The sequence below is a fragment of the Onychomys torridus genome, chromosome 9, assembly GCF_903995425.1.
Source record: "Onychomys torridus chromosome 9, mOncTor1.1, whole genome shotgun sequence".
NCBI classification, from domain to species: Eukaryota; Metazoa; Chordata; class Mammalia; order Rodentia; family Cricetidae; genus Onychomys; species Onychomys torridus.
This window is the reverse complement of record NC_050451.1, coordinates 4,844,358-4,871,953: the sequence shown is the minus strand read 5'-3', so window position 1 is coordinate 4,871,953 and position 27,596 is coordinate 4,844,358. Positions and strand designations below refer to the sequence as shown.

General features: G+C 51.4%; 1 protein-coding gene across 1 annotated transcript in view; it reads left to right on the top strand.

The window, feature by feature from the left end:
• Window positions 1–1,960: 1,960 nt before the first annotated feature.
• Window positions 1,961–27,596, top strand: part of Stab1 (stabilin 1) — a 31,862-nt gene continuing 6,226 nt past the window's right edge. The window contains 47 exon segments of the mRNA XM_036199123.1: window positions 1,961–2,124; window positions 6,698–6,834; window positions 7,115–7,230; window positions 7,406–7,491; window positions 7,557–7,647; window positions 8,305–8,501; window positions 8,719–8,849; window positions 8,986–9,113; window positions 9,370–9,467; window positions 9,655–9,789; window positions 9,902–10,042; window positions 10,186–10,248; window positions 10,480–10,593; window positions 10,684–10,737; window positions 10,920–11,000; window positions 11,224–11,382; window positions 11,821–11,883; window positions 12,093–12,188; window positions 12,552–12,638; window positions 17,283–17,394; window positions 18,008–18,194; window positions 18,300–18,393; window positions 18,505–18,663; window positions 20,422–20,517; window positions 21,201–21,296; window positions 21,430–21,477; window positions 21,600–21,730; window positions 21,927–22,038; window positions 22,277–22,354; window positions 22,433–22,531; window positions 22,655–22,753; window positions 22,877–23,008; window positions 23,229–23,357; window positions 23,741–23,785; window positions 23,787–23,798; window positions 24,139–24,222; window positions 24,746–24,941; window positions 25,052–25,147; window positions 25,234–25,279; window positions 25,360–25,436; window positions 25,543–25,668; window positions 25,868–25,941; window positions 26,043–26,117; window positions 26,335–26,457; window positions 26,777–26,824; window positions 27,006–27,083; window positions 27,185–27,331. Of these exon segments, the coding sequence (XP_036055016.1) occupies window positions 2,044–2,124; window positions 6,698–6,834; window positions 7,115–7,230; window positions 7,406–7,491; window positions 7,557–7,647; window positions 8,305–8,501; window positions 8,719–8,849; window positions 8,986–9,113; window positions 9,370–9,467; window positions 9,655–9,789; window positions 9,902–10,042; window positions 10,186–10,248; window positions 10,480–10,593; window positions 10,684–10,737; window positions 10,920–11,000; window positions 11,224–11,382; window positions 11,821–11,883; window positions 12,093–12,188; window positions 12,552–12,638; window positions 17,283–17,394; window positions 18,008–18,194; window positions 18,300–18,393; window positions 18,505–18,663; window positions 20,422–20,517; window positions 21,201–21,296; window positions 21,430–21,477; window positions 21,600–21,730; window positions 21,927–22,038; window positions 22,277–22,354; window positions 22,433–22,531; window positions 22,655–22,753; window positions 22,877–23,008; window positions 23,229–23,357; window positions 23,741–23,785; window positions 23,787–23,798; window positions 24,139–24,222; window positions 24,746–24,941; window positions 25,052–25,147; window positions 25,234–25,279; window positions 25,360–25,436; window positions 25,543–25,668; window positions 25,868–25,941; window positions 26,043–26,117; window positions 26,335–26,457; window positions 26,777–26,824; window positions 27,006–27,083; window positions 27,185–27,331 (4,857 nt within the window). The 5' untranslated portion in view covers window positions 1,961–2,043.

Here is a 27,596-nt window from a genome sequence, read left to right as displayed (position 1 = left end):
TTCCGAGGCCAGGCTGAGCTATATTGTAAATCATAGGGAAGCTTGTTTCAGAGATCCAGTCTCAGAGGAAGGGACTGGGGAGGAAATGAGAAATTGTAACAAGTAATAGAGAACAGTAACAAGTTAGTAGCGCCTCCCACCCCGAGCCCAGCCATCTCCAGCCTGGTCCTAAGGACACCTCCCGGAAGAGGCTGTCTAAAGTCTAAATTCAGCAGAACTGGGCTCCGAGCCTGTATCCTCGAACAGTAACAGGAATGGTAAATTAACCTTCTTCGTTTTATGCTTTGGCTCTTCCATGCATCTGGACCGGCCCAGGTGGTAAGCCTGTTCTTTCTCAGCTAACACTCGAGGGTAGACAAAAAATGAACTCTTCAGTAGGGCAGTGCGAGCCGAGTGCTAATGCCAGGGGGTGAAATCAGGTACTGGGCTGCCCAGAAGCCTGGGATCAGGTCAAAGAAGTGCCTGAACCCTTGTTTAAAGGAAAACTGGGACCTGGGTGTGTGTGTGGCTCCATAGTAAAGCGCCTGGGACATGTACCAGGCCCAGGGCTTAACCCGGACAACACACACAGCCTTAAACTGATTCAATGTAGCAGAGTTTATTGGAGCAGCCTTCCCAGGCAGCCCTGAGAACAGCATCTAGGGAGACAAAACCAGGCAAGACTTCGAAGAGACGGAAAGGAGCAGAGAATGTTTAAGTCAGGCTTAGTTGGCAGTTGATAAGATAGCCCCTTACACATGACTGGAGCCCCATGCTGCAATCGAGATCCATGTGTCTGGCCTGTCACAGCAAGAGATTTTAGTCCGAACCAATGGCTTTAACCCCAGACACCACATTTACCTAGTAGGGAAACAGTATGTACATTGGAGCTTACTTTAAAGAAAAGCCCCAGTTGACCAAGAAGCTAAAGAGAAAGGAAAATTTTATGGGAATGTGGGGAGGAAAATGTCCAGTTAAAGCCCCATACACATCAAAGTTAAAAATAAAGTGTTGGTGACGCGTGCCTTTAATCCCACCACTCGGGAGGCAGAGGCAGGTAGAACTGAGTTCGAGGCCAGCCTGGTCTACAGAGTGAGTTCCATGACAGCCAGCCTACACAGAGAAACCCTGTCTCAGAAAACAACAACAACACCACTTTCAATAAATGGTGACTCTGAGAAGCCCATACACATGCCCACGGATGTGCTCTAGTTTTTTACACTCTTTTTAATAAAGCCTCAGTTCTATTTCACACGAGCCGCTCCTGAATCTCTTTTCTGCTTTGAACCCATGAGTCCTGGGTTTGCCTGAGTGGATATCCCTAAAAGATTAAAGGAACTCCTCTGGCTGTGGAGCTGTGACTCTGTCCCAGTCACCACTGACATCTCAGCAGAATTGGGGGCATCACAGGAGCCCACCACAGGCGTGGAAAGGGTTGAAGTGTGGTAGGCAGTGGGAGGGACCTGAGCTGCGGAGTAGAGGTGGGCTCAGGGAGGCCATGAGGGTCCAGAGTGATGCAAGCTGGTATGGAAAGAAAAACCTGAGAAGCTACCATGGCGCTAACACTTTCACCTCTTCTGGTGTCGGAGGGAAAAACTGAGGCAGCTGGCCCAGGGGCAGCCAGCCCAGCACAGAACTACCTCCTAGCCAGCCACCAGAAGCCCAAAGCCTCTGAATGGAAAATCGGCTTGACAGATGTGGGAAAATTGTTTATTGGTGTTTGAATTCGCTTCAGAATCTCCCTAGACCCCAGGCAGGTGGCTGATGGTGGCTTTGGACATCCATGGGGCGGCATCCTGGGCCAGGAAGGCCTGAACTGGACCCAGGTCACCCATGCGGGGGTCAGTGGCCAGCGTCTTCCCTTCCGCCTGCAGGCTGCTGATACGCAGGAGGAAATCCTGGTGGGTTCCTGTGGGGGTGAGCTGACGGTAGCTTTTAAAGCGGCTGCTCACCCACCCTGCCCTGCCTCCTTCCTCATGCCTGCCTCTAGGAGCTCACTCACTGCCTGCCACTGCAACCTCTGTCTCCACACAATTTCTCTCTTGGATAGCGGACCTGCCTACCATGGCAGAGCCCCGGATCCTCCTTTTTCTCTGCATCCTGGTCTTCTGTCTGGCAGGCTCCGGCTTCATCAAAGGGCAGAAGGTAAGTAGGAATCAGTCTCAGGGAACAGGGAGGGACCATGCGTAGCTGGTATATGGATGAGTGAGTGGGGGTATCAAAGCCGCTGGTACCTGTCTGACGTCCAGGTTGCCAGGCTGATGTCTGAGGCTCTTCTACCTGAAGTTCAAGGCTACAGCAGCTTGAGCTCCTCTGTGTCTGGCTAGTTGGTTGTGTACTCTGTATGGGCAGCCATTCTGGGTTCCCCAGCCTGTGAGTGAGCAGGAACAAAGCCAGCCCCATCCTCCTGGGCTCCCCAATCTCCTGGCTCCCCACCCAGATGGAGGCCATCGTCTGTGTGGTCCTTACCTGGGGGGTTTTAGATGGGATCACTACCCATCCTCTGGGAACTATAAATGGAGATACTTGTTCAAAACTTGGCCACAAATGTGCCTGTGGCCAGCACTGAGCCCTGTCTTAAGTCTCAGATCTGCCCGTAGCCAACCCTGGGCATGGCCCCTTCATCCTTTCCAACCTCATGCCAGCTTGTTCTCAGGAATCCAAGGCCCACAGAGGATAGTGACAAGCTATTCCCACTAGAGCCACGGTCTGGATCCCAGCCTGGGATTCCCGCGCAGGTCTGCAATTCCCCATGCAGGTGCACTGAGTAGATGAGGGTTTCTGAGTGGTTGTAGCATGGCCCCCTGAGGCCAAGAGCGCCAGGCTGCCTGTCCCTAGGTGTCCTCAGCCCTCAGTAAAGAGGCTGCTGCTTGGGCTTTGGGAAGAGCTCCACACCCGAAGTGTGGAGACTGAGTTTTGGATCTGTAGCTGGGCAAGAGGGCTTCCCTTGTGAAACTAAGTCCATCTCTTTTTGAGCGGCTTCAAGAGTTCCTGTAGTAGACCGGGGATCTGCCACCAGGTAGCCATGGGGCTCTTTGTCTTTACACTCTTTGTGGTCCCACAGGGAAAAAAATAATTTCAGGGCCAGGTCAGGGCTGGGTGGAGCAGGTGGGACCCTGGATTGAGCATGGTGGTGGGAAAACCACCAGACTTCTGGGTTGTGCTGAGCTGGAAATCACCTTGCCACCTGTATTCAGCTTAGAGGTGTGTTTTGTTTTGTTTTGTTTTGTTTTGTTTTGTTTTGTTTTGTTTTCTTGTCAGAGACCTGGTACAGTGCTGAACACTCCCTAGTCTAATTCTGGGACTAGGGCCCAGCCAGTCTGCAGCAGGGAAGAGGTTCTGAAATCCTGTGGGTAGGAGTGGAGCAATGTTGTCCTTACTTCCTCTCACAGCCACACTCTTCCCAGATGTCATGAGACCCAAGCCGCAGCTGCTGGGAATGAAGAAAGAGCATCCCTGAGTCGCACAGCCAACAAAGATGGCAGTAGAACTTGGCACAGCAGGCTTGGGCCGTGGAGGCACCGAGAGCTTCCTGAGGGAGGGTCTTAGCACATGTCCATCTAGAGGCCCTCTGCCCAGGGACTACTTGATGTGGAGCATAAGCCAGGGATCCACAGCCAACGTAGAAAAGCAGGGCATCGCTGAGCCCCCAGCTCTGTCCACTCCTCTGATGCAGAAGCAAAGGAGGCAGCTCAAGGGCCCTTCCTGCCTTAGGGGGTTTGGGTTCCCGGCTGTCAACCTAGAGACTCCCCAGGATCTTGGTCCCAGCTTGGGAGAACTTCCCTCACCTCACTAGTAGGCTTAAGATTCCTGTCTCCTCGGCTTCTCCAGCAGTGCCCACATAGGAAGCAGACACTGCAAACTCAGCCCTGAACTGAGCACCCTGGCAGGTCCCAGGGAGCCCCCAGAAAGCAGACCTCTGATTCAGCTGAGGTCCAACCTCATCCCACCCAGCAGGATCACCAGCAAGAATGTGGACTTCCGTCTGGTGTCACTGGTGGGCAGACTCGGATTTGAGTGTGTGTCTAGGGCGTGGTTCCTGGAGAGGTGCTGACTTGGCAGCTGGCTTATCCATCCATCACCACTTCACACAGGCTCACAAAGCTCCAGCTTCCTCCCGGCCCAGCCCACCCTCACTCTGAGTGACAGCCCTCAGCTCACCCTGAGCCTGGCCCAGCATCCTAGGGTCTTGACCCACCAGGGTGGTGACTGTACTGCCTGCCTCAGCAGGTGGTTTCCAGGGGAGCCTACTGTCAGCCAGCATATGCCCTGAACCCAAGTTTGAGTCACTCCATTTCCTAGACAAGCCCTGGCTGTGCAAGGACGAGCTTTGGGATGGGGAATCCAAACGTAACATCGAGACACGAACAGCCAGATCTGAGGTTGTGCTTAGTTAACTTCCCTCTCGGGAGACCACAAGCAGAGAACCAAACCACAGCAGCAGGGCTGCAGGGACAGGCGCCTGGGGCTTCGTACTTTCCAAAGGAAGTGGTTTTCCTTTTCTCTAGTTTTGGGAAGCCACTCATCTGTAACTCATTTTCAGGGAGGGGGTGTTCTGGATGCACCCCTTTCGAGTTCTGTGTGGTCAGCATTTTCAAGGAGAGAACATGTGGCTTCTCCAAGCCATTCCCCCATCAAAATGTATCTCCTCTGAGAGCCTTCACTCACAACTAGAAGCTCAGTCTGCCCTCCAGGGTACAGCCCTGGAGCTTCTTTTTGACCCTAAAGGTGGCCCCAGTGGAGGATTACCAAGAGTTGTCTCAGGCCACTGCATGGGACTACAGGATGGAGGCAGGCAGGGTCTCTTCAAACCTTCCACCCCCATCATCAAGCTAATCTGTTTCCCCAGCCACCCTTAAATGATGCCCTCATCTCCCCCCGACCCCTGCCCTGACTCAGTTCTCCACACAGTGTTACTTTAAAGCACTAACTGAAGCCGTGTGTGGTAGCCCACACTTGTAACCTGTGGAAGTGGAGGTAGGAGGATCAGAAATTCAAAGCCAGCCTGGGGCTACATGAGACATGCAATATAAACATATATGAAAGCTTTTAAAAAAATAAAATAAATTTACTGGGCAGTGGCAGTGCACGTCTTTAATCCCAGTAGTCAAGAGACAGAGGCAGGTGGATCTCTGAGTTCAAGGCCAGCCTGGTCTTCAGAGGAAATTCTAGGACAACCAAGGCTATCCAAAGAAACCCTGTCTCAAACAAACAAACAAAAAATAAACAAATAAGTAGGTAAACTTAAAAACAACAACAAACCACTCATTAACTTAGTCCTGAGGCCAAGCTCAGCTCTGCCTCACCCAAGCTTAACTGGCTGTTGTCAACCTGGCCTGCAGTCACTCTCCATCCCACTTTCGGGCTACCCTGTGTATCCCACAAGGTCATTTGCTCTTTCTCATGCCAGCCTTGGTTCTGCTACCCCCTTTGCCAGAGCATTGGCCCTGACCAACTCTCCTACAACCTTCAGGTACAAGTCACTGGGATGGTTTCAGCTGTCAACTTGACACAACCTAGACTTCAGGTCCAAGTCACTGGGATGGTTTCAGCTGTCAACTTGACACAACCTAGACTCACTTGGGAGGAGAGTCCCTATGAAGGAGTGCCTAGGTCAGGTTGGCCTGTGCGTACGTTTGTGGAAGATGGCGTTGATTATGTCAACTGGTGTGTGAAGACCCAACCCACTGTGGGTAGCACCATTCTCTACACAGGAGTTTCTGAGCACTAAAAAGTGTGCTTCTACTTCCCTCTGTTTATATAGTGGTATCACTAGCTGTCTTAAGTTCCTGTTGCCTTGACTTCTCTGCAATGATGTACTGTAACCTGGGATTGTGAGCTAAAATACTCCGCTAAGTATTTTGTCTTTTTTTTCCCCTTTGGAACTGAGGACCGAACCCAGAGCCTTGTGTTTGCTAGGCAAGCACTCTACCACTGAGCTAAATCCCCAACCCCTCCTCTAAGTATTATTTCATCACAACAACATCCTGTGTCCTGTTCTGCCAGCTGCCCTCACTGCCTGTCATCACCTGGGCCCTGGGTCCCTATCTACATGTGGGGCCTCGGGCCATGACTGGCATCAGGACGTTCTGGCCCATGGCTGCCCAGTCCAAACACCAGACCAGACCCTCCGCTCAGGGCATGGCTGGTCCTTGGCTGGAAGCTTGTGCCTTGTCCTAATGTGACAGATTGAGGACCAAGTCACTGTGTTCTCTCCCCTCCCCCAAGACTGTGTGTGTGGCCTTGGCTGTCCTGGAACTCACTCTCACTCTGTAGACCAGGCTGGCCTCAAACTCATAGAGACCCACCTGCCTCTGTCTCCGAGTGCTGGGACTAAAGGCATGTGTCACAAGGCCCAGCTGAAGTCACTATTTTCTTGCAAATAGTATGAGGCTTGTTGTGTGTCTCTTTGGACCAAAAAAGGCAAGAAAGAGCTTTATGCCATGAATCTGGGCTCCAGGCCCTGCTTTACATACACCTGTCCTGGTGCCAGGTTGAAAAGGGGTCACCTGGACTTCAATCTCACCTTAGATGGAAATAATTCTCCTGTAGGAAGATAAAGTCTTGAAGGCTTCCAGCCATGGATATGGGGACAGGATGTGGCAGTAGCACTTGTTTGCACTGAACAGAAGGGAAGCTGTGGCCTTGCTGCAGCCAGCAAGGACTCAGGGCTGGACTGGGCTCTGAGCCCTCCCTGTACATTTTGCCCATGGCCCAGGTACGCTCCAAACGCTGTGATGTAAAGACCAAGTTTGTCACTCACTCACCCTGCACCACGTGCGCAGCTGTCAGGAAGCAGCTATGTCCCTCAGGCTGGCTCCGGAATTTCCCAGAGAAGACGCTGGTGGACTGTCGGTATGGGCCCACTGGCTTCTTTCCCACATCCAGGAGGGTGGCTGGGGCCCTGAGGAACCTCACTGACCTCCAGCTGGGAACAAAGTATCATTAACCCACACACCTGTGTCCCAGGGGGTGTATGGGCACCTACTGTCTCCTGGGCCCTGTGCTCCGCCCTAGGCTAGATGGAGAGGACAGAAGTGGGCAGGATCAGATTCCTGGAATTCAGTGTGAGGAGGGCGGGAGTGAAGGTGCCCACCACCTCACCCTCACCGCCTGCCTCCCTTCTCTCTCCTAGCTATGAGGTACAGCTGGGAGGCTCGCTGGTCTCCTTCAGGGGCTGCAGCCAGGAGTGTTGGAAGGACATGGTGCAGAAAGCCTGTTGCCCCGGCTACTGGGGTTCCCAGTGCTATGGTATGGAGGAGGGGGCTGACCCTGCTCCACTCCCCTGGGCCCCAGCCTCTCATCCGAGGGGCACCATATTGCCCTCCACCTTGTGACTGCTCATTGAAAGCCGTCCTGGGGGAGGGGCCGGAGCAGAGGTAAGGGGAGCATTCTGGAAGAAAAGCTGAGTTCTTGGGGTCCACAGAGTGCCCTGGAGGTGCCGAGACACCGTGTAACGGCCACGGGACCTGCCTGGATGGCATAGCTGGAAACGGGACCTGTGTGTGTCAGGTAAGGGCTGGGTAGGGATGAGGTAGCGGTGTTGGGGGAACCCCACTGACTTAGTGCATTCACAGGGAAACTTCAGTGGCTCAGCCTGCCAGGAGTGCCAAGACCCCAACAGATTTGGGCCTGACTGCCAATCAAGCAAACGTGCAGAGCCTCCGGGTAAAGTTAATCCTACCTGCCTCTAACCTCTCCTAAATCCTCAGCCTTGCCTTTCCCTCTTGGCCTTGCTTCCTTCCGCCCTGAGGCTCTTGGTAGTCTCAGGAGCCTCCTCCAGGAAGCCCTCCAGGATGCCTCTCTTTTCACCTGGCTCTCCCTGGGTTTTCCCCTTCCCCTGTGATACTGCACCACAGCTCTGGACTCTCAGGGTTATTCCTACATTCTAAATACACAGAGGACAGGCAGGTGATGTCCCCATATGTACCTTAGTGAGGCTGGGGTTCTGCTGGCTCTTGTATGTCCTGGACTTGTGCAACCATGGGTCACAGGGCGGGGATGGGAGCTGCTGGTGTTTTGCTGGATATGATGGTCTCCCATTGTGACCAAGGTGAGCAGTGCTGCCTGGGGCCTCTTCTTTGTGGCCAGAGAAGGGGAGGACAGTTGGGTGTCAGAGTCTGAGTCAAGCAGGACCTCGGCCTGCAGCCTGTTAGGGGTCTGGGAGTGTCATCCCAGGCTTTTGTCCCAGCACATGCATCTGACCACTCACACACAGAGAAAACTGTTCCCGAGAGGCAGGGGGCTGTGGCCACTCCGGTGGAAACCATGACAGGAAGAGGGTTCCTGCGACTCACCTCACTCAGGCTCTCTCTGTCCTGGCAGCTCCTGACCCCTGTAAGCCATCTCCTTGCTCCCCACTGGCTCGATGCTCAGTGACCCCCAAGGGGCAGGCTCAGTGTCACTGCCCAGAGAATTACCACGGTGATGGGAAAGTGTGTCTGCCCCAGGACCCATGTATCACCAACTTTGGTGGCTGCCCCAGCAACTCTACCTTATGTCTGTACAAGGATCCAGGCAAGGTGAGCTAGGACACTGGCTTCGCAAGCCACTTACACACTCTGGCTGTGAAATTCCTGGCAAGTCACCCCAGATTACACTTCTAAGATGTGGGGAGAGTGTCAACCCTGGTCATTGAGGATAGGTGTCAGGGATGTGTGAGGGAGGCATATGCCAGCAGTTTTCCTGGATTCTCACTGGTGGACATACCGTCCCTTCCCGGCCTTGTCGTTTGCCCAGGCTGTCTGTGTGTGCCAGCCAGGTTTGATCAGCCTTAACAACAATGCTTCTGCGGGATGCTATGCCTTCTGCAAACCACATTCCTGTGACAAATCGGCCACCTGTCGGGTGACCCCTGATGGAAAGACCAGGTAGGCAGGGAGCAGGGAGGGTGGAGTGGGCAGTGGACTCTGCTGTATTCCTCCACTAGGGGCCTGGAAGGGAGGGCTGGGGGAGGGTCAGGGGGATGGCCTGCCCTCCCTCTGACCAGTCTCTCTGAATCTCCAGCTGTGTGTGCAAGGACGGCGAGGTGGGTGATGGTCGAGCCTGCTATGGGCACCTGCTCCGGGAGGTTCAGAGGGCCAATCAGATGGGCCTGGTGTTCCTGCGCTTAAGAGTGGCCATTGCCATGCTGGGTACATGCCCCTCAGCCTACCTGTGACAATGCCCCCCAGACCCACAGAGACGGGAGGGAGGGAGGGAGGGGGAGGGAGGGGAGAGGGCTAGCTAGCCTCAGCACAGACTCTTGTTTCTTTGCTCAAGAACTGGGTGAGGCCAGGATAGATGTGGGAACTGATCCCAGCACTGGTGTCCTCTTCCCACACTAGACACCTAGCCCCACCCCCTTGGGAGCTCCCCATTTTCATCTGACATTACCTTTCTCCCCTACAGAGCAGGGCTGCCAGGAGATCCTTACCACATCGGGCCCATTCACTGTGCTGGTGCCGTCCATCTTCTCTGTCTCCTCTGCCCCCTCCAGTACCATGAATGTGAGCCCTTTCTCCCTGAGAGCAGGTCAAGGTCTCCCCGTACCTGATGCTTCCCTTTGAGATAGTCTTATTCAAACTGAAAAGAGACCTGCGAGGCCCCTTGTCCTCTCCATGACTCAGGCAGAGGGAGGTGCAGAGGGTTGTACTGTCTGGGTTAACCCCACACCCTATCCCTATGCATCTGCAGACGACCCTTGCCCAGCAGCTCTGCAGACAGCATATTATTGCGGGGGAGCACATCCTGGAGGATGTAGGGCCCTCAAATTCACGCAGGTGGTGGACACTTGCTGGCCAGGAGATCACCGTCACCTTCAACCGTGTGGTATGAGAGGGACCCCCAGAGGAGCGGCAAGGGGTTGGCACAGCCGAGGCAAATGTGTGGCCGTGGGACAGCAACGGGCATATGGGACATAGTCCCGTGTCTGTCTCATCAGAGATACACCTATAAGTATAAAGACCAGCCCCAGCAGACGTTCACTATCCAGAAGGCCAACTACATAGCAGCCAATGGGGTCTTCCATACAGTCACCGCCCTACGGAGGCAGCTTCCGCCTCCACTGCCAGGGGACCCAAAGGTGAGTCGGCAAGCTCTTCTCTACCTTGTGCAGTAGAGAATGTCTTGGTGTTTAAGTCCAGGCATGAGGCCTCTCTGGCTTCTGGGAGCCAGGCTCCTCCTCCTGGGACTGAAGCAGCCTCATCCTGCCCCTTATACCTGCAGAAAACTGTTGGCCAGATCCTTGCTTCCACAGAGGCTTTCACACGGTTTGAAACTATCCTGGAGGTGAGCTTGGGAAAAGCAGTTCTACCTAGCTGGGCTTCAAGACCAGAAGAGCTCACTGCCCCAGAATCAGCCCATCCACCTTCCTAGAGCCCATCCGTCACAATCCTGGGGCTTTACAGATCGATGCATTGCTCATGTCTTACACTTAAGTAGCGGGAGCTCCCGGCTGGCTGACAGTGGCAGGAACCAGGTAGGCAAGGATCTATCTAATCTTTCATTCTGCTGCTACAGAACTGCGGGCTGCCATCCATCCTGGATGGGCCTGGACCCTTCACAGTCTTTGCCCCAAGCAATGAAGCTGTGGACAGCCTGCGAGATGGCCGTCTGATCTACCTTTTTACATCAGTAAGCTCTATGAAGAGATGGGGCTGTGGGGTGGGATTGCCAGAGCCTCTCCACCCCCATCAACCTCCATCAACTGACTCCTCCCCTCAGGGCCTTTCCAAACTTCAGGAGCTGGTACGGTACCACATCTACAACCGTGGCCAGGTGAGAGGGTCTCCTCCTTCACCATGTCCCATGTTTCAGGGACTACTGCAGGTTTTGATCTTTCTGGGAACCCAGTGTCCTCATCCTCTTTTCTCCATTTCTGGGGACTCAGAGTCACTGTGTGTGCCACCTAGACAAAGTATGGCCAGTACCCAGCCTAAAACCACTGTCTCCTGCCCCAGCTGACAGTTGAGAAGCTCATCTCTAAGGGACGTGTCCTCACCATGGCCAACCAGGTCCTGTCTGTGAATATCTCTGACGAGGTAAGCTCTGTGAGCAGCTGAGCACATGGGTCAGTGCAGGAATGCTAGCCTTGTTCATGCCTGCCAGTGTGCCCCAAATACCACGATGGGCAGGACCCTTGACAAGGCCCCAGCTAGGCTAGGAAAATGGACGTAGGTCCCACAAGTATGAGGTAAAGCCACAGTGGACAGAAACAGACCAGCAAAGGCTGGCTGGGGTTGGCACATGGGGTCTGTGCTGCAGGGCCGAATCCTGCTGGGACCTGAGGGCATCTCTGTGCGGAGAGTGGATGTGCTGGCTGCCAACGGTGTGATCCACATGCTGGAAGGTATCCTGCTGCCCCCCACCATCCTGCCTATCCTACCCAAGCACTGTGATGAAGAGCAGCACACGATTGTGCCGGTGAGCCCTGCCCTGAACCCGCTCTTCATCCTGTACCCAGATGCCTACCCCTAGCACCTGGTCAGGAGAGGACACTGTTGTCACTATCACAGAATATTTGAGACAGGGTAATACACAGAAAGAGGCTTACTTTTTCTCACAGTTCTGAAAGCACGGTGTGGTGGCAGTTCAGTTCTTATTGACAGAGGGCCTTGTGGCACAAGGGCAGTTGGGCATAGGCGAAGAGACCACAGTGATGAGGTGACGAGTGTCCTGGTTCATTCCATTAGAACCTGCTGTGGTGGTAACTAGCCCATTCCTGCACGAGAGGAGCCGTGTAGCCCATCTGCCTACAGAGGCTCTTCCTCACAACACCTTTCCTGGCCTCTCTGCAGCTTTCTCCCCCCTCATATCTTTGTTGAATGTCTCTGACCCTCTGCCCTGCTCTGTTCTTCCCAGGGTTCTTGTGTGGACTGCCAAGCCTTGAATGCCAGTATATGCCCCCCAAATAGTGTGAAAATGGTGAGCACCCCTGGCCCTCAGGAATCCCTTTTTGCCAGCATCCCAGTTGTACCCAGGTTGCAGTGGGGAGTAGAGGGAGGGAGGCTGGACCATACCTGGAGGCTCAGTGTGTCCTAGCCCCACAGAGAGTGGGAGTATTGGACCAGGGCTGCCTGGCAAGGCTACCCCAGCACCCATTCTGCTGACTGGCCTTATGTGGCATGTCCTAGGATATCTTCCCCAAGGAGTGTGTTTATACCCATGACCCAACTGGACTCAACGTGCTGAAGAAGGGCTGTGCCCACTACTGCAACCAGACCATCACAGTAAGCCTAGGCAGGCCCAGACCCCCTGGGGACACTGGCCACTTCCTCTTTGTCTGGGGTTCCAAGTTGGGTTAAGGGGGCTCCCCTTCCCAGGCATTCTTTTTGTTTTTGTTTGGTTTGGAAGGGTTTTTGTTTGATTGATTTTTGTGTCCATGCTAGGAAGAGAACCCAAAATCTTGCATACTAGGCAAGCACTTTGCGGCTGAACTACACCCAGCCCTGCCTCACATCCTAATGGTTAAAGAGGTGCCACTGGAGGGTCCATCCCTATCTCTGTGCTCTGGAGATGAGACCAGGAAGCTGAAGTGTCCTGTGTGGGAGTTGGCATGGCCTAGGTGTTCATATATGCTCTGTCTCTTGCAGAAACGTGGTTGCTGCAAAGGATTTTTTGGGCCTGACTGCACACAGTGTCCTGGAGGCTTCTCCAACCCCTGCTATGGCAAAGGCAATGTGAGTCCCCACCCTGCTAGGTATAATGAAGGTGATACCTTCCCCAGCGGGAGGTGTCAGAACCAGGCCTGCCTCTCTCTTCCCAGTTTCCCCACTCTAGGTGATTGACGTTGGGCCAAACTGTTTCATTAGAAGTTATTACTTTTGGTGAAAAAAAAAAAAAACAACAAAAAAAGAAAGAAAGAAAGAGAGAGAGAAAGACAGACTTAAGACTTTCAGGTCTAGAGAGACAGCTCAGTGGTTAAGAACACAAGCTACTCTTGCAGAGGACCTGAGTTTGGTTACCAACACCCATGTTAGGTAGCTCACAACCACCTCTAACTCCAGCTCCAGGGGACCCAGCACTTCTGGCCTCTGTGGGTCTCTGCACTCAAGTGTATGCACACACACACACACACACACACACACACACACACACACACACACACGTATACTGAGATAGGGTCTCTCTCTATAGTCCTGGCAGTCCTGGAACTCTCTCTGTAGACCAGGCTGGCCTGGAACCCATAGAATCTGCCTCTGCCTCCAGAGTGCTGGGATTAGAGACATGTGTCACCATGCTAGTTCCTAACCTTTTAAAAAGGAAGTAATTATTTTGATAGATTATTACATTTATTTTCCAATAGATGATCTGCCAGTATTCTTTAGTATTCTGCTTTTGACACTTTGGAATGACAGTGCTATTTTAGTGTCTGCACAGAGAGCACAGGACTTAATGTGTGAGCTCCAGGGCCATGTGCCTCTCAGTAGCTAGCTGGCAGCTTAAGTGATTTTGGAGGTCACTTCTAGGGTGAACCCACCAGAGAGGGAAGTTCAGGGAGGAGGGTATAAATGTACATTTCCTGTCCCAACCACCCAGTCCCAAATAATCGACTCAGAAGCTGAATATGAATTATAAATGATTGGCCAATAGCTCAGGCTTAGTACTTAACCAGCTCTTATATTTAAGTTATCCCACATTCCTTATTTATGCTTTGCCACATGGCTCATTGCTTGTTACCTCATTTTATTTTTTAAAATTTATTTATTTTTATTTTATGTACATTGGTGTTTTGCCATGGGTGTCAAGTCCCCTGGAACTGGAATTACAGACAGTTGTGAGCTGTCATGTAGGTGCTGGGAATTGAACCCTGGTCCTCTGGAAGAGCACTCAGTGTTCTTAACTGCTGAGCCGTCTCTCCAGCCCCAATATTACATCATTTTCTATATGTCCTGCTTGCTCAGTGGCTGGCATCTCTCATGACGCCCCTGACTCTGCCCTTCTTCCTTCCATCATTCTCTCTGTCAGGCTGTCTTGTTGAATCTCTTTTTGCCCTGCTATCAGCCAATCAGTTTTTTTTTTAAATTAACAATGAGCATAATCCACAGTATTTCCTCTTTTTTGTCTAATTAAAAAGGAAGATTTTAACCTTAACACAGTAAAATTATATATAACAAAAACAGTTATTAAGTAAGAATTACGGTAACAATATCCAACCCATTTGTATTTGGCAAAATTAAAGAAAATATTTTATCATCTATCTTATTTTTGTGAGTCCAAAGTTTTGTATCTAATTTTCCTTTTATCATAACTAAGGAAAACTATAACTCTTTAGTCTTCAGCTCTATCAAAGACCCCAAAAGGGTGAAATGTTACAACAGGAATATCTTGCTGCCTGGACAGTCACCCCATAGTTCCTTTGTAATGTTGGGGCATCCAACTCTAGCCTACAGGCCTAGTATATCTGACAGACTTTGTTGTGAAGCAGGGAATTCTGAAGGATTGTCCTACTTTGTCTTGGCAAAGTTCAGCAGTCACCTTTTTTGTGTCCTGTTGGTCTAGTCTGGACAGTAATTGTCAGCAATTGAGGCAAGGGTAGTTTCTCTGCCCACATGGCTAGCTTTTGCCATAAAGAAAATAAACTCCATATGAATTTTTTCAATGCCCAACATCGTCTCTGAAATAGATTGGTGCTGCTAAGAGCAGATGTGTCTCACTGTCATGAAAAGCCTTAGGTTATTAAACATATTAGATGCCATATTCTGTGTAGGTCTTTGAAGTGTTTGAAGACCATCTATCTAAATGTATCTGTTTATGACCTTGAAAACATACCTAACATGACTATAAGTTTGACTGTTATAGATGACTATTAATCTGTATTTTAATTAGGTATTACATTGTTAAATTAGCTGTATAAGCACAATACCCCAAACAAAAGTAGAAACATACATATAGTATAACAAAATTAACTTTAAATTTACATCAATGAGCCAAAATCCATACCAATGTGAAATATTTAAGACTAGGGGTTGCTTTTTTAGTTTAAAAGTAGATTCAATAATCTATCCTTTTATCCTATTATTTGTATATCTCCCCCTTTTCTTTTTACAATGAGATCCCTGAATCTAATCTCTAAACAATGACAACTATCCATAATTTATTTTTGGGAATATAGGTATAGTTCTGTGGACTATTTTCTATTGATTGGGGGCACTGGTAATCTTTGGGGGATCATGAGAAAATTTAGGATTGTGGTCCTGACTGAGTATTCTGTGTGGCTGGATCATCTCAGCCAGGAGCCTTGAAGCTCTTCTGGATGTAGAACTCAGGAAACTGCAACAGAGGTGCTCTGAAACGTTGTATCATCTGGGCCATCTATTCCCAATGGAGATTTTTTTCTGGGGCTTCTTCTTTGATCAAACCTGATTTTTCTTAACCAGAATAAATCCAGAGCCTCTCATTTCCTGTGGAAATAAAAGCAGAACCTCTTTTCCAAAGTAACATATGTTTTGACTTAAATTTTGAGGTCAAGATATTTTTTTAAATATATAGGTTTGTTTAATCTAGGAGCTATCATAATCAAATGTCTCTCAGTAGTTATCATTTGTTCATTAGCGGTCAAAAAATTTAAAGACAAAACAATAACACAGTATCCAGACTCTCTGTGTATTTCTTTATGTGGCTTATTATTTTTTAATTACTCTATTCCTTTTCTAAGGACTTTATTTTAAAACTATATTTTTAAATTTAAGACTGTATATATTCCTTTTCTTCTCTCTCCCAAGCCTATGCATATTAAACACTGTGACCTGTTTAGAGGCTCTTTTTGTCTGAATCTGTCCCTACCGCTCACCTGTAACCTCTTCTGTCTGCATGAGCAAAAAAACTGCTGTATAACTTAGATCATGGTGCCTGGTGCTGGCTCTTCTTCCTTGGTTCCCTGAGAGCCTAGTCTTATGGCATGGTTACCTCCATCTCTGGGAGCCATGTTTACCACCCCAACTCTGGGAAGTTTCTAGATCCGTGCTGCCACTGAGTAGTGTGCTACTGGCTGTTCAAAAACACCATATAAGCATTTGGTAGTAGGGCCTCTTAAAAGAGCCACTAGCAAGTCCAGAAGCCATCTCTTAAAGGAGCCATGCCTCTGCTCATCACCAGCAAACAGAGCCCACTGGGGAAAAGACATGCTTGACTCCATTCTTGTGTATCTAGAATTCTTTTTTTTTTTTAATTAAAGATTTATTTATTTATTATATGCACAGTGTTCTGTCTGCATATATGCCTGCAGGCCAGAAGAGGGTGCCAGATCTCATTACAAGTGGTTGTGAGCCACCATGTGGTTGCTGGGAATTGAACTCAGGACCTCTGGAAGAACAGTCAGTGCTCTTAACCTCTGAGCCATCTCTCCAGCCCTAGATTTCTTTTTTAAGCTCTGTCAAGTTTTATGTGGAAATTTTGATCCCACATCGAGCTCCATATGTAAATGGACATTTCCTGTCCCAATTACCCAGTCCCAAATAACCAACTCAGAGGCTGAATGTGAATTATAAATGTTTGGCCAATATCTCAGGTTTATTACTAACTAGCTCTTGCATTTAAGTTAACCCATTGTGGTGATATATAATAAATTTGCCTGAGGATCAGAGGACAGAGCCAGCCACTAGATTAGACATAGAGGTTAGGCAGTGATGGCACACACCTTTTTAATCCTATCACTTGGAAGGCAGAGATCCATCTGGATCTCTGTGAGTTTAAGGCCACACTGGGCTACATGAGATTGATCCAGTATAGGAGAGAAGCAGAGCTGGCAGTGGTGGCCCACACCTTTAATCCCAGCACTTGAGATTTCATGCCTTTGCTTTGGAAACACACATGCTTTTAATCCTAGGAAGAAATATGGCAAGGCAGAGAAAGGTATATAAGGTATGGGAAAACAGAAACTCACTCTCTTTAGGCTGAGGCACTCTAAAGCAAGCAGGATTTAAGCAAAACATACTGGAGACTTTCTGATAGTTGCTGGCTATTCTGCTTCTCTGATCTTTCAGCTTTCACCCTGATATCTGGCTCTGGGTTTTTATTAAAAGACCATTCAAAATTCGAACAACAACCCATATTTCTTTTTTACACTTTGCCACGTTTCTCGTGCCTTGTTACCTCATTTTCTACACATCCTGCTTGCTCAGTGGCTGGCTGGTGTCTCCTGCAACTCCCTTGACTCCACCCTTCCTCCTCACATCATTCTCTCTGTGTCAGGCTATCTCACTGAATCTCGTCTTGCCCTGCTATCGCCCGATCAGTTTTTATTAACAATGAGCATAATCCACAGCAAGAGGGGATGTGGTGACCACGTCCATGACTGATCCTTTATGCCTGCCATCTTGCAGTGCAGCGATGGGGTCCAGGGCAATGGGGCCTGCCTCTGCTTTCCAGACTACAAGGGTATTGCCTGTCATATCTGCTCCAACCCAAACAAGCATGGCGAGCGGTGCCAGGAAGGTGAGTGATGGTGGCCTGGGCCACCTCCCAGAGACAGAAACTGTGACAAGGACCTCCCAAGAAGGAACAGGGCTCTAAGAGGAATGGTGGCCACAGGAAGTAGTGCCAGCTGGAGAACAGTAATGGATGTTTTTCACCAGAAGAAAACTGTGCTTTAATTTAAAGCAAGCAAGATTTAAGCAAGACACATTGGAGACTTTCTGATAGTGGGTTAGAGACAGAGTAGCTAGAATGATGGGACTAAAACTTCAAAGCTGAGCATGGTGGCACACGCCTTTAATCCCAGCATTCAGGAGGCAGAGGCAGGTGGATCTGTGAGTTCAAGGCCAGCCTGGTCTACAGACCGAGTTCTAGGACAGCCAGAGCTACATAGAGAAACCTTGTCTCAAAAAAATGAAAATAAAACAAATAAATGGCCTGCCTCATAGTTTACTTATCTACTCTTTGAGTCTGAATGCGCTAAGATTTAGGGACCCTAACATAGAGTCAAATAACATAAAGTCAAGTCTATTATAGCCACTCCATTCCCAGCCCCTTACTTTGCAACCCAATCTTGGCTTCCAACAAGCCCTACTTCCTGCCCCATCTCTCTGTTCTCATTCTTTCCCCATAGACTGTGGCTGTGTCCATGGTTTGTGTGACAACCGTCCTGGCAGTGGAGGAGTATGCCAGAGTGGCACTTGTGACCCTGGCTTCCGAGGGCGTTTCTGCAATGAGTCCACGGGAAGCTGTACATCCAGAGGGTTGGCCCAGCTCTGCCACCAACATGCTCGCTGCATTAGTCAGGAGGGGGAGGCCAGGTGAGGACTCTGGCTTCCTTTGTGTCCTGTCCGTAATCACATGTTGGTTTGCTCATTCTCCAGCCTCTTCCCCAGGCTCATGGGGGCCTCTTTCCCCTACTCTAGGTGTGTCTGCCTTGATGGTTTTGAAGGTGATGGTTTCTCCTGCACACGAAGCAATCCCTGCTCACACCCAGACCGTGGCAGCTGCTCAGAGAACGTTAGTTCCTCTCTCCCCTCGCTTTACCTTTTTACTAATGTTCTGACCCAGACACGGGATGGGGCATCCATGGCTCTGTACCCCTGAGTCACTTATCCCTGACCCACACAGGCCGAATGTGTTCCTGGAGACCTGGGCACCCACCGCTGCATTTGCCACAAAGGCTGGAGTGGGGATGGCCGCATCTGTGTGGCCATTGATGAATGTGGGCTGGACACTCGAGGTGGCTGTCATGTGGATGCTCTCTGTAGCTATGTGGGCCCTGGACAGGTAAGGAGCAGAACGATAGCTGGGGACTTGCCTCCACCCAATCTAACTTCAGGAACATCCACTCAAAGCTCAGAGTCTGGACCCACAGATGCAGATGAAGTCATACACCCTGGTACTCATGTGCTGCCTGGGTCCTTATGTGTAACCCAGCACCTGTTATGGGCAAGCTCTCTCCGAGACTAGGGAAGTGTGATACGAAGCAGGTATGGGGAAACACTGCCTCTAGAGGTCCAAATCTGTAGATTCACAGTAATCTGTCTCTGGAACATCACAGTCTAGTCTCAAATACTTGTGGGATCTTAAAGCATTTTGAGGTTCATGAACCCGTTCTGATAAGTGTCTAAGAATATCTAACATGGGCCAGGCACAGTGGCACACGCCTTTAACCCCAGTGTTCAGGGGGCAGAGAGAGACAGATCTCTATGAGTCTGAGGCCAGCTTAGTATGCATAGTGATTCCAGAACAGTCAGAGATACAGAATAGACCCTGTTTCAAAACAAAAGAACATCTAAGGTGGGGCTGGAGAGATGGCTCTGTGGTTAAGAGCACTTGGCATTCTTGCAGAGGATCTGGGTTAGGTTCTAATATCCACGTGGCAGCTCACAACTGTGAAACTCCAGCTCCAGAGGATCCGACACCTTCATCTGGCCTCTGAAGGCACTGCATGCATACACGCAGTGCACAGACATAATGCAGGCAAAACCCATATATAAAAATTAAGCACAAATAAATCAGGGCTGGAGAGATGGCTCAATGGTTAAGAGTTTTGGATGCTCTTACTAAGAACCCAGGTTTGGTTCCCAGCACCTACAGGGCAGCTCACAATGGTCTGTAACTCTAGTCTCTGGGAATCCAGAGTCCTTTTCAGGCCTCCACAGGAATTTTAGAAGTGAAAATCTGTAAGATTGAGGGTTACATAATTTATGATGGTGATGAGTAATTTATGAATATGATGATTTATGATGGTCAGGAATGCACATGGTATACACACACATGTAGGCAAAACACCCATACACATAAAATAATTTTGTATACATACATATTTTAGAAGAATACCTATGGTACCAATAGGAGGCTAGGTTGACTGGTTCAAAGTCACCCTCTTCCCAGCCCTGTCCTCTCAATTCTGTGATGGCCTCTGGGCCGACAGTTTGTGGAGTGTTATCCCTAAATCAGACTGAAATCTGAACCCCATCCAGGAGCTGGGGAGCACTCAGGAGGCAGAAGTGGGGATCTCACATTCAAGACCAGCCTGGGCTATGTAGCAAGAGCCTGTGAAAGGAAAGAGAAAGAAAACTTAGAACTGAGGCTTTGAATGCTTAGGTGTAGATGACCCCCAACAATTGAGATGGGGGTGAGGGTCTCACTTGGGCTTATTTGCAGTGTAGACAAGCCAAAGGCATGTCCATTAGGGGAGAGACAGTAACAGTTGACTGGATGACAGAGCAGGAGGTGGGATTCCAATGTCCCTCCTGGGGCTGGCCTTGGCCAACCCCTGCCCATTTGCCTCAAGACACTGACCTCAAGCCAAAGGCCTTGACAAGGTTCTGAGTACTGGGTGGTGCTAAGTTTCCACGGAAGCTTCTAGTCAAGGCCATCTCTTGATCAGCCTTACCCTGAGAACTGGTTTCCCCTTGGGGCTCCAGAGCACAGATCTCCAAGGGCAAGATAGTAAGAGCTCATCTGAGGTGTGGGCAGATCTCCTGGGGAGCTGAGGGGCCTGTGGGGAAATCATACTCTGTCTCCTTGCCTCCCCAGAGTCGATGCACATGTAAGCTGGGCTTTGCCGGGGATGGCTACCAGTGCAGCCCCATTGACCCCTGTCGGGTAGGCAATGGCGGCTGCCATGGCCTGGTAAGAGGAGACAAAGGCTTCGAGCCCCTGGGGAGGCTCTCGGGAGGGCCTGCTGCAGTTGGGCATGTCTGTCCTTAGCACTTATATCTTTCTAAATCCCAAGCCACGCCACCACTCCTTCACTCCACAACAAGATAAAGCCCTTGTGCTGCTTTCCTAAGGCCAAAGGCCCTCCAAGAGCCCCCAGCCTGCCCAGTCCCTCTTATTGCCTCCACCCCACTCTGTTCCTTGTTCCTTTGGCCCTGCCAAGCTCCTTGCTGTTTCTTGACTTCCCTCTGCCCTCCTACCCTACAGCATCTCTACCTTTCCCAGACACCCCTCAGGCCTTGCCCCTCCTGCTTTCAAAAGCTCAGGCTCCTGCAGGCCAGGGTTACCTTTGTTGCTCTATAGGCCTGGCTCCCCAAGCCCCTAGTTACGACCAGTGGGATGGTCCCCATGCCCAGTGCCCTGTGGTCCTGGGGAGCAGGCCTACTGAATGGGCTTTGTGAATGCAGACAGGATAGCTGGAGAGGGGCACAGAAGGACTCAGCCCCCCCCCCCCCCCCGCACAGGTGAAGGGGGGGTGATAACAAGAGGAGAAAAAGATGAGAACAGCTGGTATCCAGCTGTTGTTTGGGTGATGAATGGAGGTGATGAATCCTGCTCTGTCATCCAGTCAACTGTCTGTTCCTTACCCCTACCAGGCTACTTGCCAGGCAGTTGGGGGAGGTCAGCGGGTTTGCACATGCCCCCCTCATTTTGGCGGTGATGGCTTTAGTTGCTATGGAGACATCCTCCAGGTAAGTGGTGCACAGGTTTGTTCTCTTCCCTAAGTCTGTGCTGTCTTCCCATGTACCTGTGGGGAAGGGGGTGATTGGGGACTTGAATTTGTCCTTAGGTCTATGCCCTCAGCCTTCTTTCCCTGCCCCTTAGGAACTGGAGGCAAATGCCCACTTCTCCGCCTTCTCACAGTGGTTTAAGGTAGGGAGGGGGCAGGATGCTAGGGTTGGGCTCGTGTCTACGAGGCCTTCGGATACAGGAATGCTACCTAGCACTCCAAGAGTCAGTCACCTTCATCTCCCTGTCCCACTTGCTGTGTGCAGAATTCAAGTGTCATTCTCCCTGCTGACAGCAAAGTCACAGCCCTGGTACCTTCTGAATCTGCCATCCGGAGGCTGAGCCCCGAGGACCAAGCCTTCTGGCTGCAGCCAAAGATGCTGCCAGAACTGGTCAGGTGGGACAGCTGGGAAGGGTCTGGGTCATGGAGGGGATTCTGGGTGGAACCTTGGACCCTTCCCAGACAGGGTTGAGAGGATCTGGTTCTTTGTTTACCGTGTATCTACACAAGTAGGGAGAACTCAGGCTTAAGGTTCTTTGTAGGTCACACTTCACACTAATCTGGTTCAATGCCTCCCAACTGTTCCCCTTAGGGCCCATTTTCTCCAGGGTGCCTTCTCAGAGGAGGAGTTAGCCCGGTTAAGTGGACAACAAGTAGCCACACTGAGCCCCATGACACGCTGGCAGATACATAACATCAGTGGGGTAAGAGCTGAACTCTGGAACAGTCAGTCCAGGGCAGATTCAGAGACTAACACGGGACACATAGTTGTCTCGTTAGAAGCTATGTGTGCCGGTGCGCGTAACTCTGCCCTCTCTTGTGGGTACTGGTGAGGGTTTATGCACCCACCTGCTGGAGCCTGAGGCTGCGAGCCAGGTGGGATATCTCTCTCACACCATGTGTCAGTGGCCAACTAGAGTGAGCTCTTCTGCTGCCTTCCAGAAAATCTGGGTGCAGAATGTCAGTGTGGATGTAACCGACCTCCTTGCTACCAATGGCATCCTACACATCCTTAGCCAGGTATAGCAGGAGAAGGAGGTGCAGGGTACTTCCTAGGCCAGGAATGGTGGGCTGACAGTCCCTCTTGCTCTATGCCAGGTCTTGTTGCCTTCAAGAGGTGCTGTGCAGACTGGGCCAGGGTTGCTACAGCATCTAGATCAGGTACCCGCCTTCCACCTCTTCCGGGAGCAGCTAAAGGTAAAGGAGGTTCATTCAAGGGGAGTGAGTTCCCGGAGGTTGCTGGGGGCTGGCTGGCTCCCTGCATTAGGTCTGAGGACTGCCTGCTCATCTTTCTACCTTGCTCCCTGTCTCTATCTCTAGCATCACAAACTAGTGGCCCAAATTGAGGCTGCCAAGGCCTACACCATCTTTGTGCCCACAAACCACTCTCTGGAGACCCAAGGCAACAGCAGTATCTTGGTGAGGCCTTGGAGATGGGCAGGATAAGCCTCCTAAGCCAAGACACAGGGACATAGTAGGGATGGCATGATACCCAGGGCCCTCGAGAGTCTGGGAAACCCTGAAGTGACTCCTCCTTGGCAGGACATAGACACAGTCCGACATCATGTGATCCTTGGGGAGGCACTCACTGTGGAGGCCCTACGGAAAGGAGGACACCGGAACTCCCTTCTGGGCCCCGCCCACTGGCTGGTCTTCTACAATCACAGTGGCCAGGTTTGAAGGGCAGGGATTAGGAGACCCTTCCCAGGAACTCTGCTCTTAGGACTGGCCTTTGACACTTCCTCACCAAGGAGACCCCAGCCTCTGCTCCGGGAAGACTCCCCCCATCCTTGGAGCTACCCCCAGTCCCAGAATGTGTTCTTGTCTTGTTGCCTCTCAGAGTGACGGTGGTAGTAGTGGGTAGGTAGACTCAACCTGCTGTCCTCCTTCCCAGCCTGAGGTGAACCACATGCCACTGGAGGGGCCCTTTCTGGAGGCTCCTGGCAGCTCCCTCTTCGGCCTGTCGGGGATCTTGACAGTGGGCTCCAGCCGCTGCCTACACAGCCATGCAGAAGCTCTTCGGGTAAGAAGTTGGGGTCCATAGGAGCTGTGAGGGCTGGGGAGATGGCTCAGCAGTTAAGAGCACTGGCTGCTCTTCCAGAGGACCTGAGTTCAATTCCCAACAACCACATGGTGGCTCACAACCATCTATAACAGGATCTGATGCCCTCTTCTGGCATGCAGAGCAGTCATACATAAAATATTAAAAATACATACATACATATACATGAGGTAGGCAGATCTCTTCTTAAGCTTGAGGCCAGTCAGGCCTACATAGTGAGATGCTGTTTCAAAACACACAAAAACAAAACCTGGAGCAGCAGCAGCTGCTTGGTCTAGGTGGCAGGAAGGAACACTTGGCCAGTCTTGTCCTGGATCAACTGACACCTTGCCCTTCTTCTCCAGGAGAAATGCATAAACTGTACCCGGAAATTCCGCTGCACTCAAGGCTTTCCAGCTGCAGGTGATGCTGGGCTCAGCACAGCCCTGTACTTACTTCAATGTCCCCACTAACCCCCCAGGTCCAGACCCTCTGGGACCTGGCCTGAGATGGGTAGCTACAACTTGCAGTTAAAGCTGAACCCCAGCCATGGTCTGCTCAGAGTAACTCATTGCCGCCCTAGGCTGGTCCCTGTGCTATCCCTTCATCAGGCCCATCTGTCCTGGCCCTCCTTCTCCCTTCTATCCTCCTCACACTTGTCAACCTCACTCTGACACCTGTCACACTGTTGTTTGTCTCCCATGCACAACCCTGTCCCCACCCAAGCCACCAGATGACCCTTCCTATGTGTCTCCACTTTTAGGACACACCTAGAAAGAGCTGTGTCTACAGATCTGGCTTTTCTTTCTCCCGGGGCTGTTCTTACACATGTGCCAAGAAGATCCAGGTTTGCTCTGAGGTGTCCCCCACCAAGGCTTTGCTGCTTTGTCAGGGGAGGAGGAGAGCAGAGTAGGCCCCGGGGAAGAGTTGAGACTGAATTTCAAGGGTAGAGGTCCTGAGCCTCGAGCAAAGACACAAAGCAGGGGTCTTTGGGAATGTCCAAAATCAGAGGGCTACTGTTGATCCTGTATCTAACCCCTGGGGAATGGGCATGGAAGAGATACAGGGTTGCATCCCAGAGCTGGCACCTTCAGCCAAATCCAGAGGCAGTAGTGAGCCTTCTCTGTCCCTCCTGTGCAATCCATGCAGTTGCAGCTCTCCCTTGTTTGAGCCCACCCCCACCAGGGGAGGGCTGTGGAAGGCATCCTCCACATCCCCTGAGGGTTCTGGTCTACCCTCCCTGGATCTGTGCTTCCGATTTGCTCTGCTCTGTGGCCCTGAGATGTAACCATCTCTTTCTGGCTAGTGATATCCATCCTGGCCTGTGCTGGGCCTCTCTCCTTCCCTTCCCATTCCCTTGCCCCTTACAGGTGCCCGACTGCTGCCCAGGCTTCTTTGGCACACTATGTGAGCCATGCCCGGGGGGTCTAGGTGGAGTGTGCTCAGGCCATGGGCAGTGCCAAGACAGGTTCCTGGGCAATGGGGAATGTCGCTGCCAAGAGGGCTTCCATGGAACAGCCTGTGAGATGTGTGAGCTGGGCCGCTATGGACCCACCTGTTCTGGAGGTGAGTCTGCATAGAGTAGGATGGTGGCCCTTGGGAAGGAGAACAGACTGGGGTTACTATACCATGAAGAGCAGGAAAGTACCTCATGTCCTTTATTGTCCCACTTCCAGTATGTGACTGTGACCACGGGCTGTGCCAGGAGGGCCTTCGAGGGAATGGAAGCTGTGTCTGTAATGTGGGTTGGCAGGGTCTCCGCTGTGACCAGAGTAAGTAGGTCCCAGGGGGCTAGGGGCACATGACAATAGGGGAACAATTCTGGTCTGAATGACCATAACCTTCTGTCTCCCCCCAGAAATCATCGATCCTCACTGTCCCAAGAAGTGTGATCCCAATGCCAAGTGAGTGAGGCCAACCCATGATAGGGTGACTGTGGGCAGGACAGGGTGGACACAGGTTAAGTGGCTGCCATCCCTTCTAGCTGTATACAGGACTCCACTGGGATCCCTGCCTGTGTCTGTGCTGCGGGATATTCAGGCAATGGCAGTTATTGCTCAGGTTGGCCATATTGGACGCCCTAGGCCCCACTTTGGAATACTTGGGGTGCCTGTCCCTTCTCCCCTCTAACATTTATCTCCTGCTTGTTTCTCACGTCTGTCTCTAGAGGTGGATCCATGTGCCTCTGGCCATGGGGGCTGCTCACCCTATGCCAACTGCACCAAGGTGGCTCCTGGGCAGCGGACGTGTACCTGTCAGGATGGCTACACAGGCGACGGGGAGCTGTGCCAGGGTGAGGTGCCCCAAGATAGGCACATGTGAGGGTAGGTCTTTCTAGTCATCTGACTCAGACTAAGAAGGTTTGAATGAGCAAAGGGTATGTGGTGACGTGGGGCCCAAAGAGGGAGGAGATGGACACCTGGAGTTGCAGATGGACAGATGAATGGAGGGGTCATCGGGGCTGTTCCTCATCTCAGTGTCTCTTCCCCTAGAAATAAACAGCTGTCTCGTCCACCATGGGGGCTGCCACGTTCATGCTGAATGTATCCCCACAGGCCCCCAGCAGGTCAGTTGACAGGCTTGACTGGAGCCTCCGTTTAGACTAGGTCTGGGATGGCCTTCTCATTCAGGGTGCCTTGCAGCCACAATGATCAGGATTTGTGACAGGTCTCCTGCAGCTGCCGTGAAGGGTACAGCGGTGATGGCATCCACACTTGCAAGCTCCTGGACCCCTGCTCCCAGGTTAGACCCTCACATCCTGGCATGTTTGTTAGGGGAAGGGGACTGAGGTAAGAAGCAGTTTTCTTTACCTCCAGGACGGCCCCAGGGCCTCACTCACCCCTAGCTCAAGTCTGGCTCAACAGTAGAAGTAAACTTGAGCAGGGACTTTGAGGGATCGTCCCTAAGGCTGGTCTTTCCGAGGTGGCGGGCACCCCACAGCCTTCCTCTCCACTCTCAGAACAACGGAGGCTGCAGTCCTTATGCTGTGTGCAGAAGCATGGGGGATGGGCAGAGGACCTGTACTTGTAACCCAAGTCATACTGTGGGAGACGGTATCACCTGTCATGGACGAGTTGTACTGGTAAGGATTCCCAAGTCCAACCCAGACTTGGTCTTGGCTATGCCCCAACCTGAACTGCAATCTTGGCGAAGACCCCAGATTCAATTCTGATCCTTGATCATGACCCTGAATCTGACCCTGATTCTTCCTGGGCTAAACCTCATCTACCTCACATGAAAATGATCCTGGCCCCAGCTCAGAACCCCCCATGGCTTTCCTTTCGTCTCTTTGTCTCTACTTCGGCCAGACCTTAGACCACGGGCTGCCGGTGCTGGGACAGGCACCGGCCCCTGAATGGGGGAGGGGCACCCAAAATCTGAGCTAACCTTCGCACCCCCAGGAGCTCCTACGGAACAAGTATGCCTCATTCTTCAGCCTCAACCTCCTGGTGAGTACCAGTCTAGGCCTCTGTGACCTGCTGGGCAAATTCCAACCAGCCCTGGACCTCTATGTTCTCAACTGCTTGAGGGGGTTGGCTGGCCTTGGACTCTCAGAACTTCAGTTTTTCCCAGAGGATCCTCAGAAGTTCAAGTTGGTCCCACTCAAGTTGTTGTGCCCTGCCTCCCCAGGAATACAAGGAGCTCAAGGGTGATGGGCCTTTCACCATCTTCGTGCCAAGTACTGATTTAATGAGCAACATGTCCCAGGTACACGGCCCTGGGAGAGGTCTGGAGAGAGGTGAGTGCTCTAATCACTGCATGGGCAGAGCTGACAATCACTGGCTCTCCCATCTTCATGATTCTGCTAGGATGAGCTGGCTAGGATACGTGCCCATCGCCAGCTTGTGTTTCGCTACCATGTGGTTGGCTGCCGGCAGTTGGGGAGCCAAGAGCTGCTGGAGCAGGGATATGCCACCGCACTGTCTGGGCACACGCTGCGTTTCAGTGAGAAGGAGGTGAGATCTCACACTGTCTGTCCTACTGGCTGTCAGGTCTTCCTTCAGGGCTAGGATTCAGCCCCCAGCTCAGCTCCCTTCAAACATGTCCCTGGGCCCTGCCTCCACTTCCTTTAATACTCAGCCTGGATCCAAAATGAGAGAGAGACAAGTCTGGCCCAGAGGATAGCCACACTCTGGGCCCTACCCATTAGCACTGGCTTGCCCCAAGCCGGGACTCCCAAGCCAAGCTGACACCAGCACCGTGCTCCCACAATGCCAGACC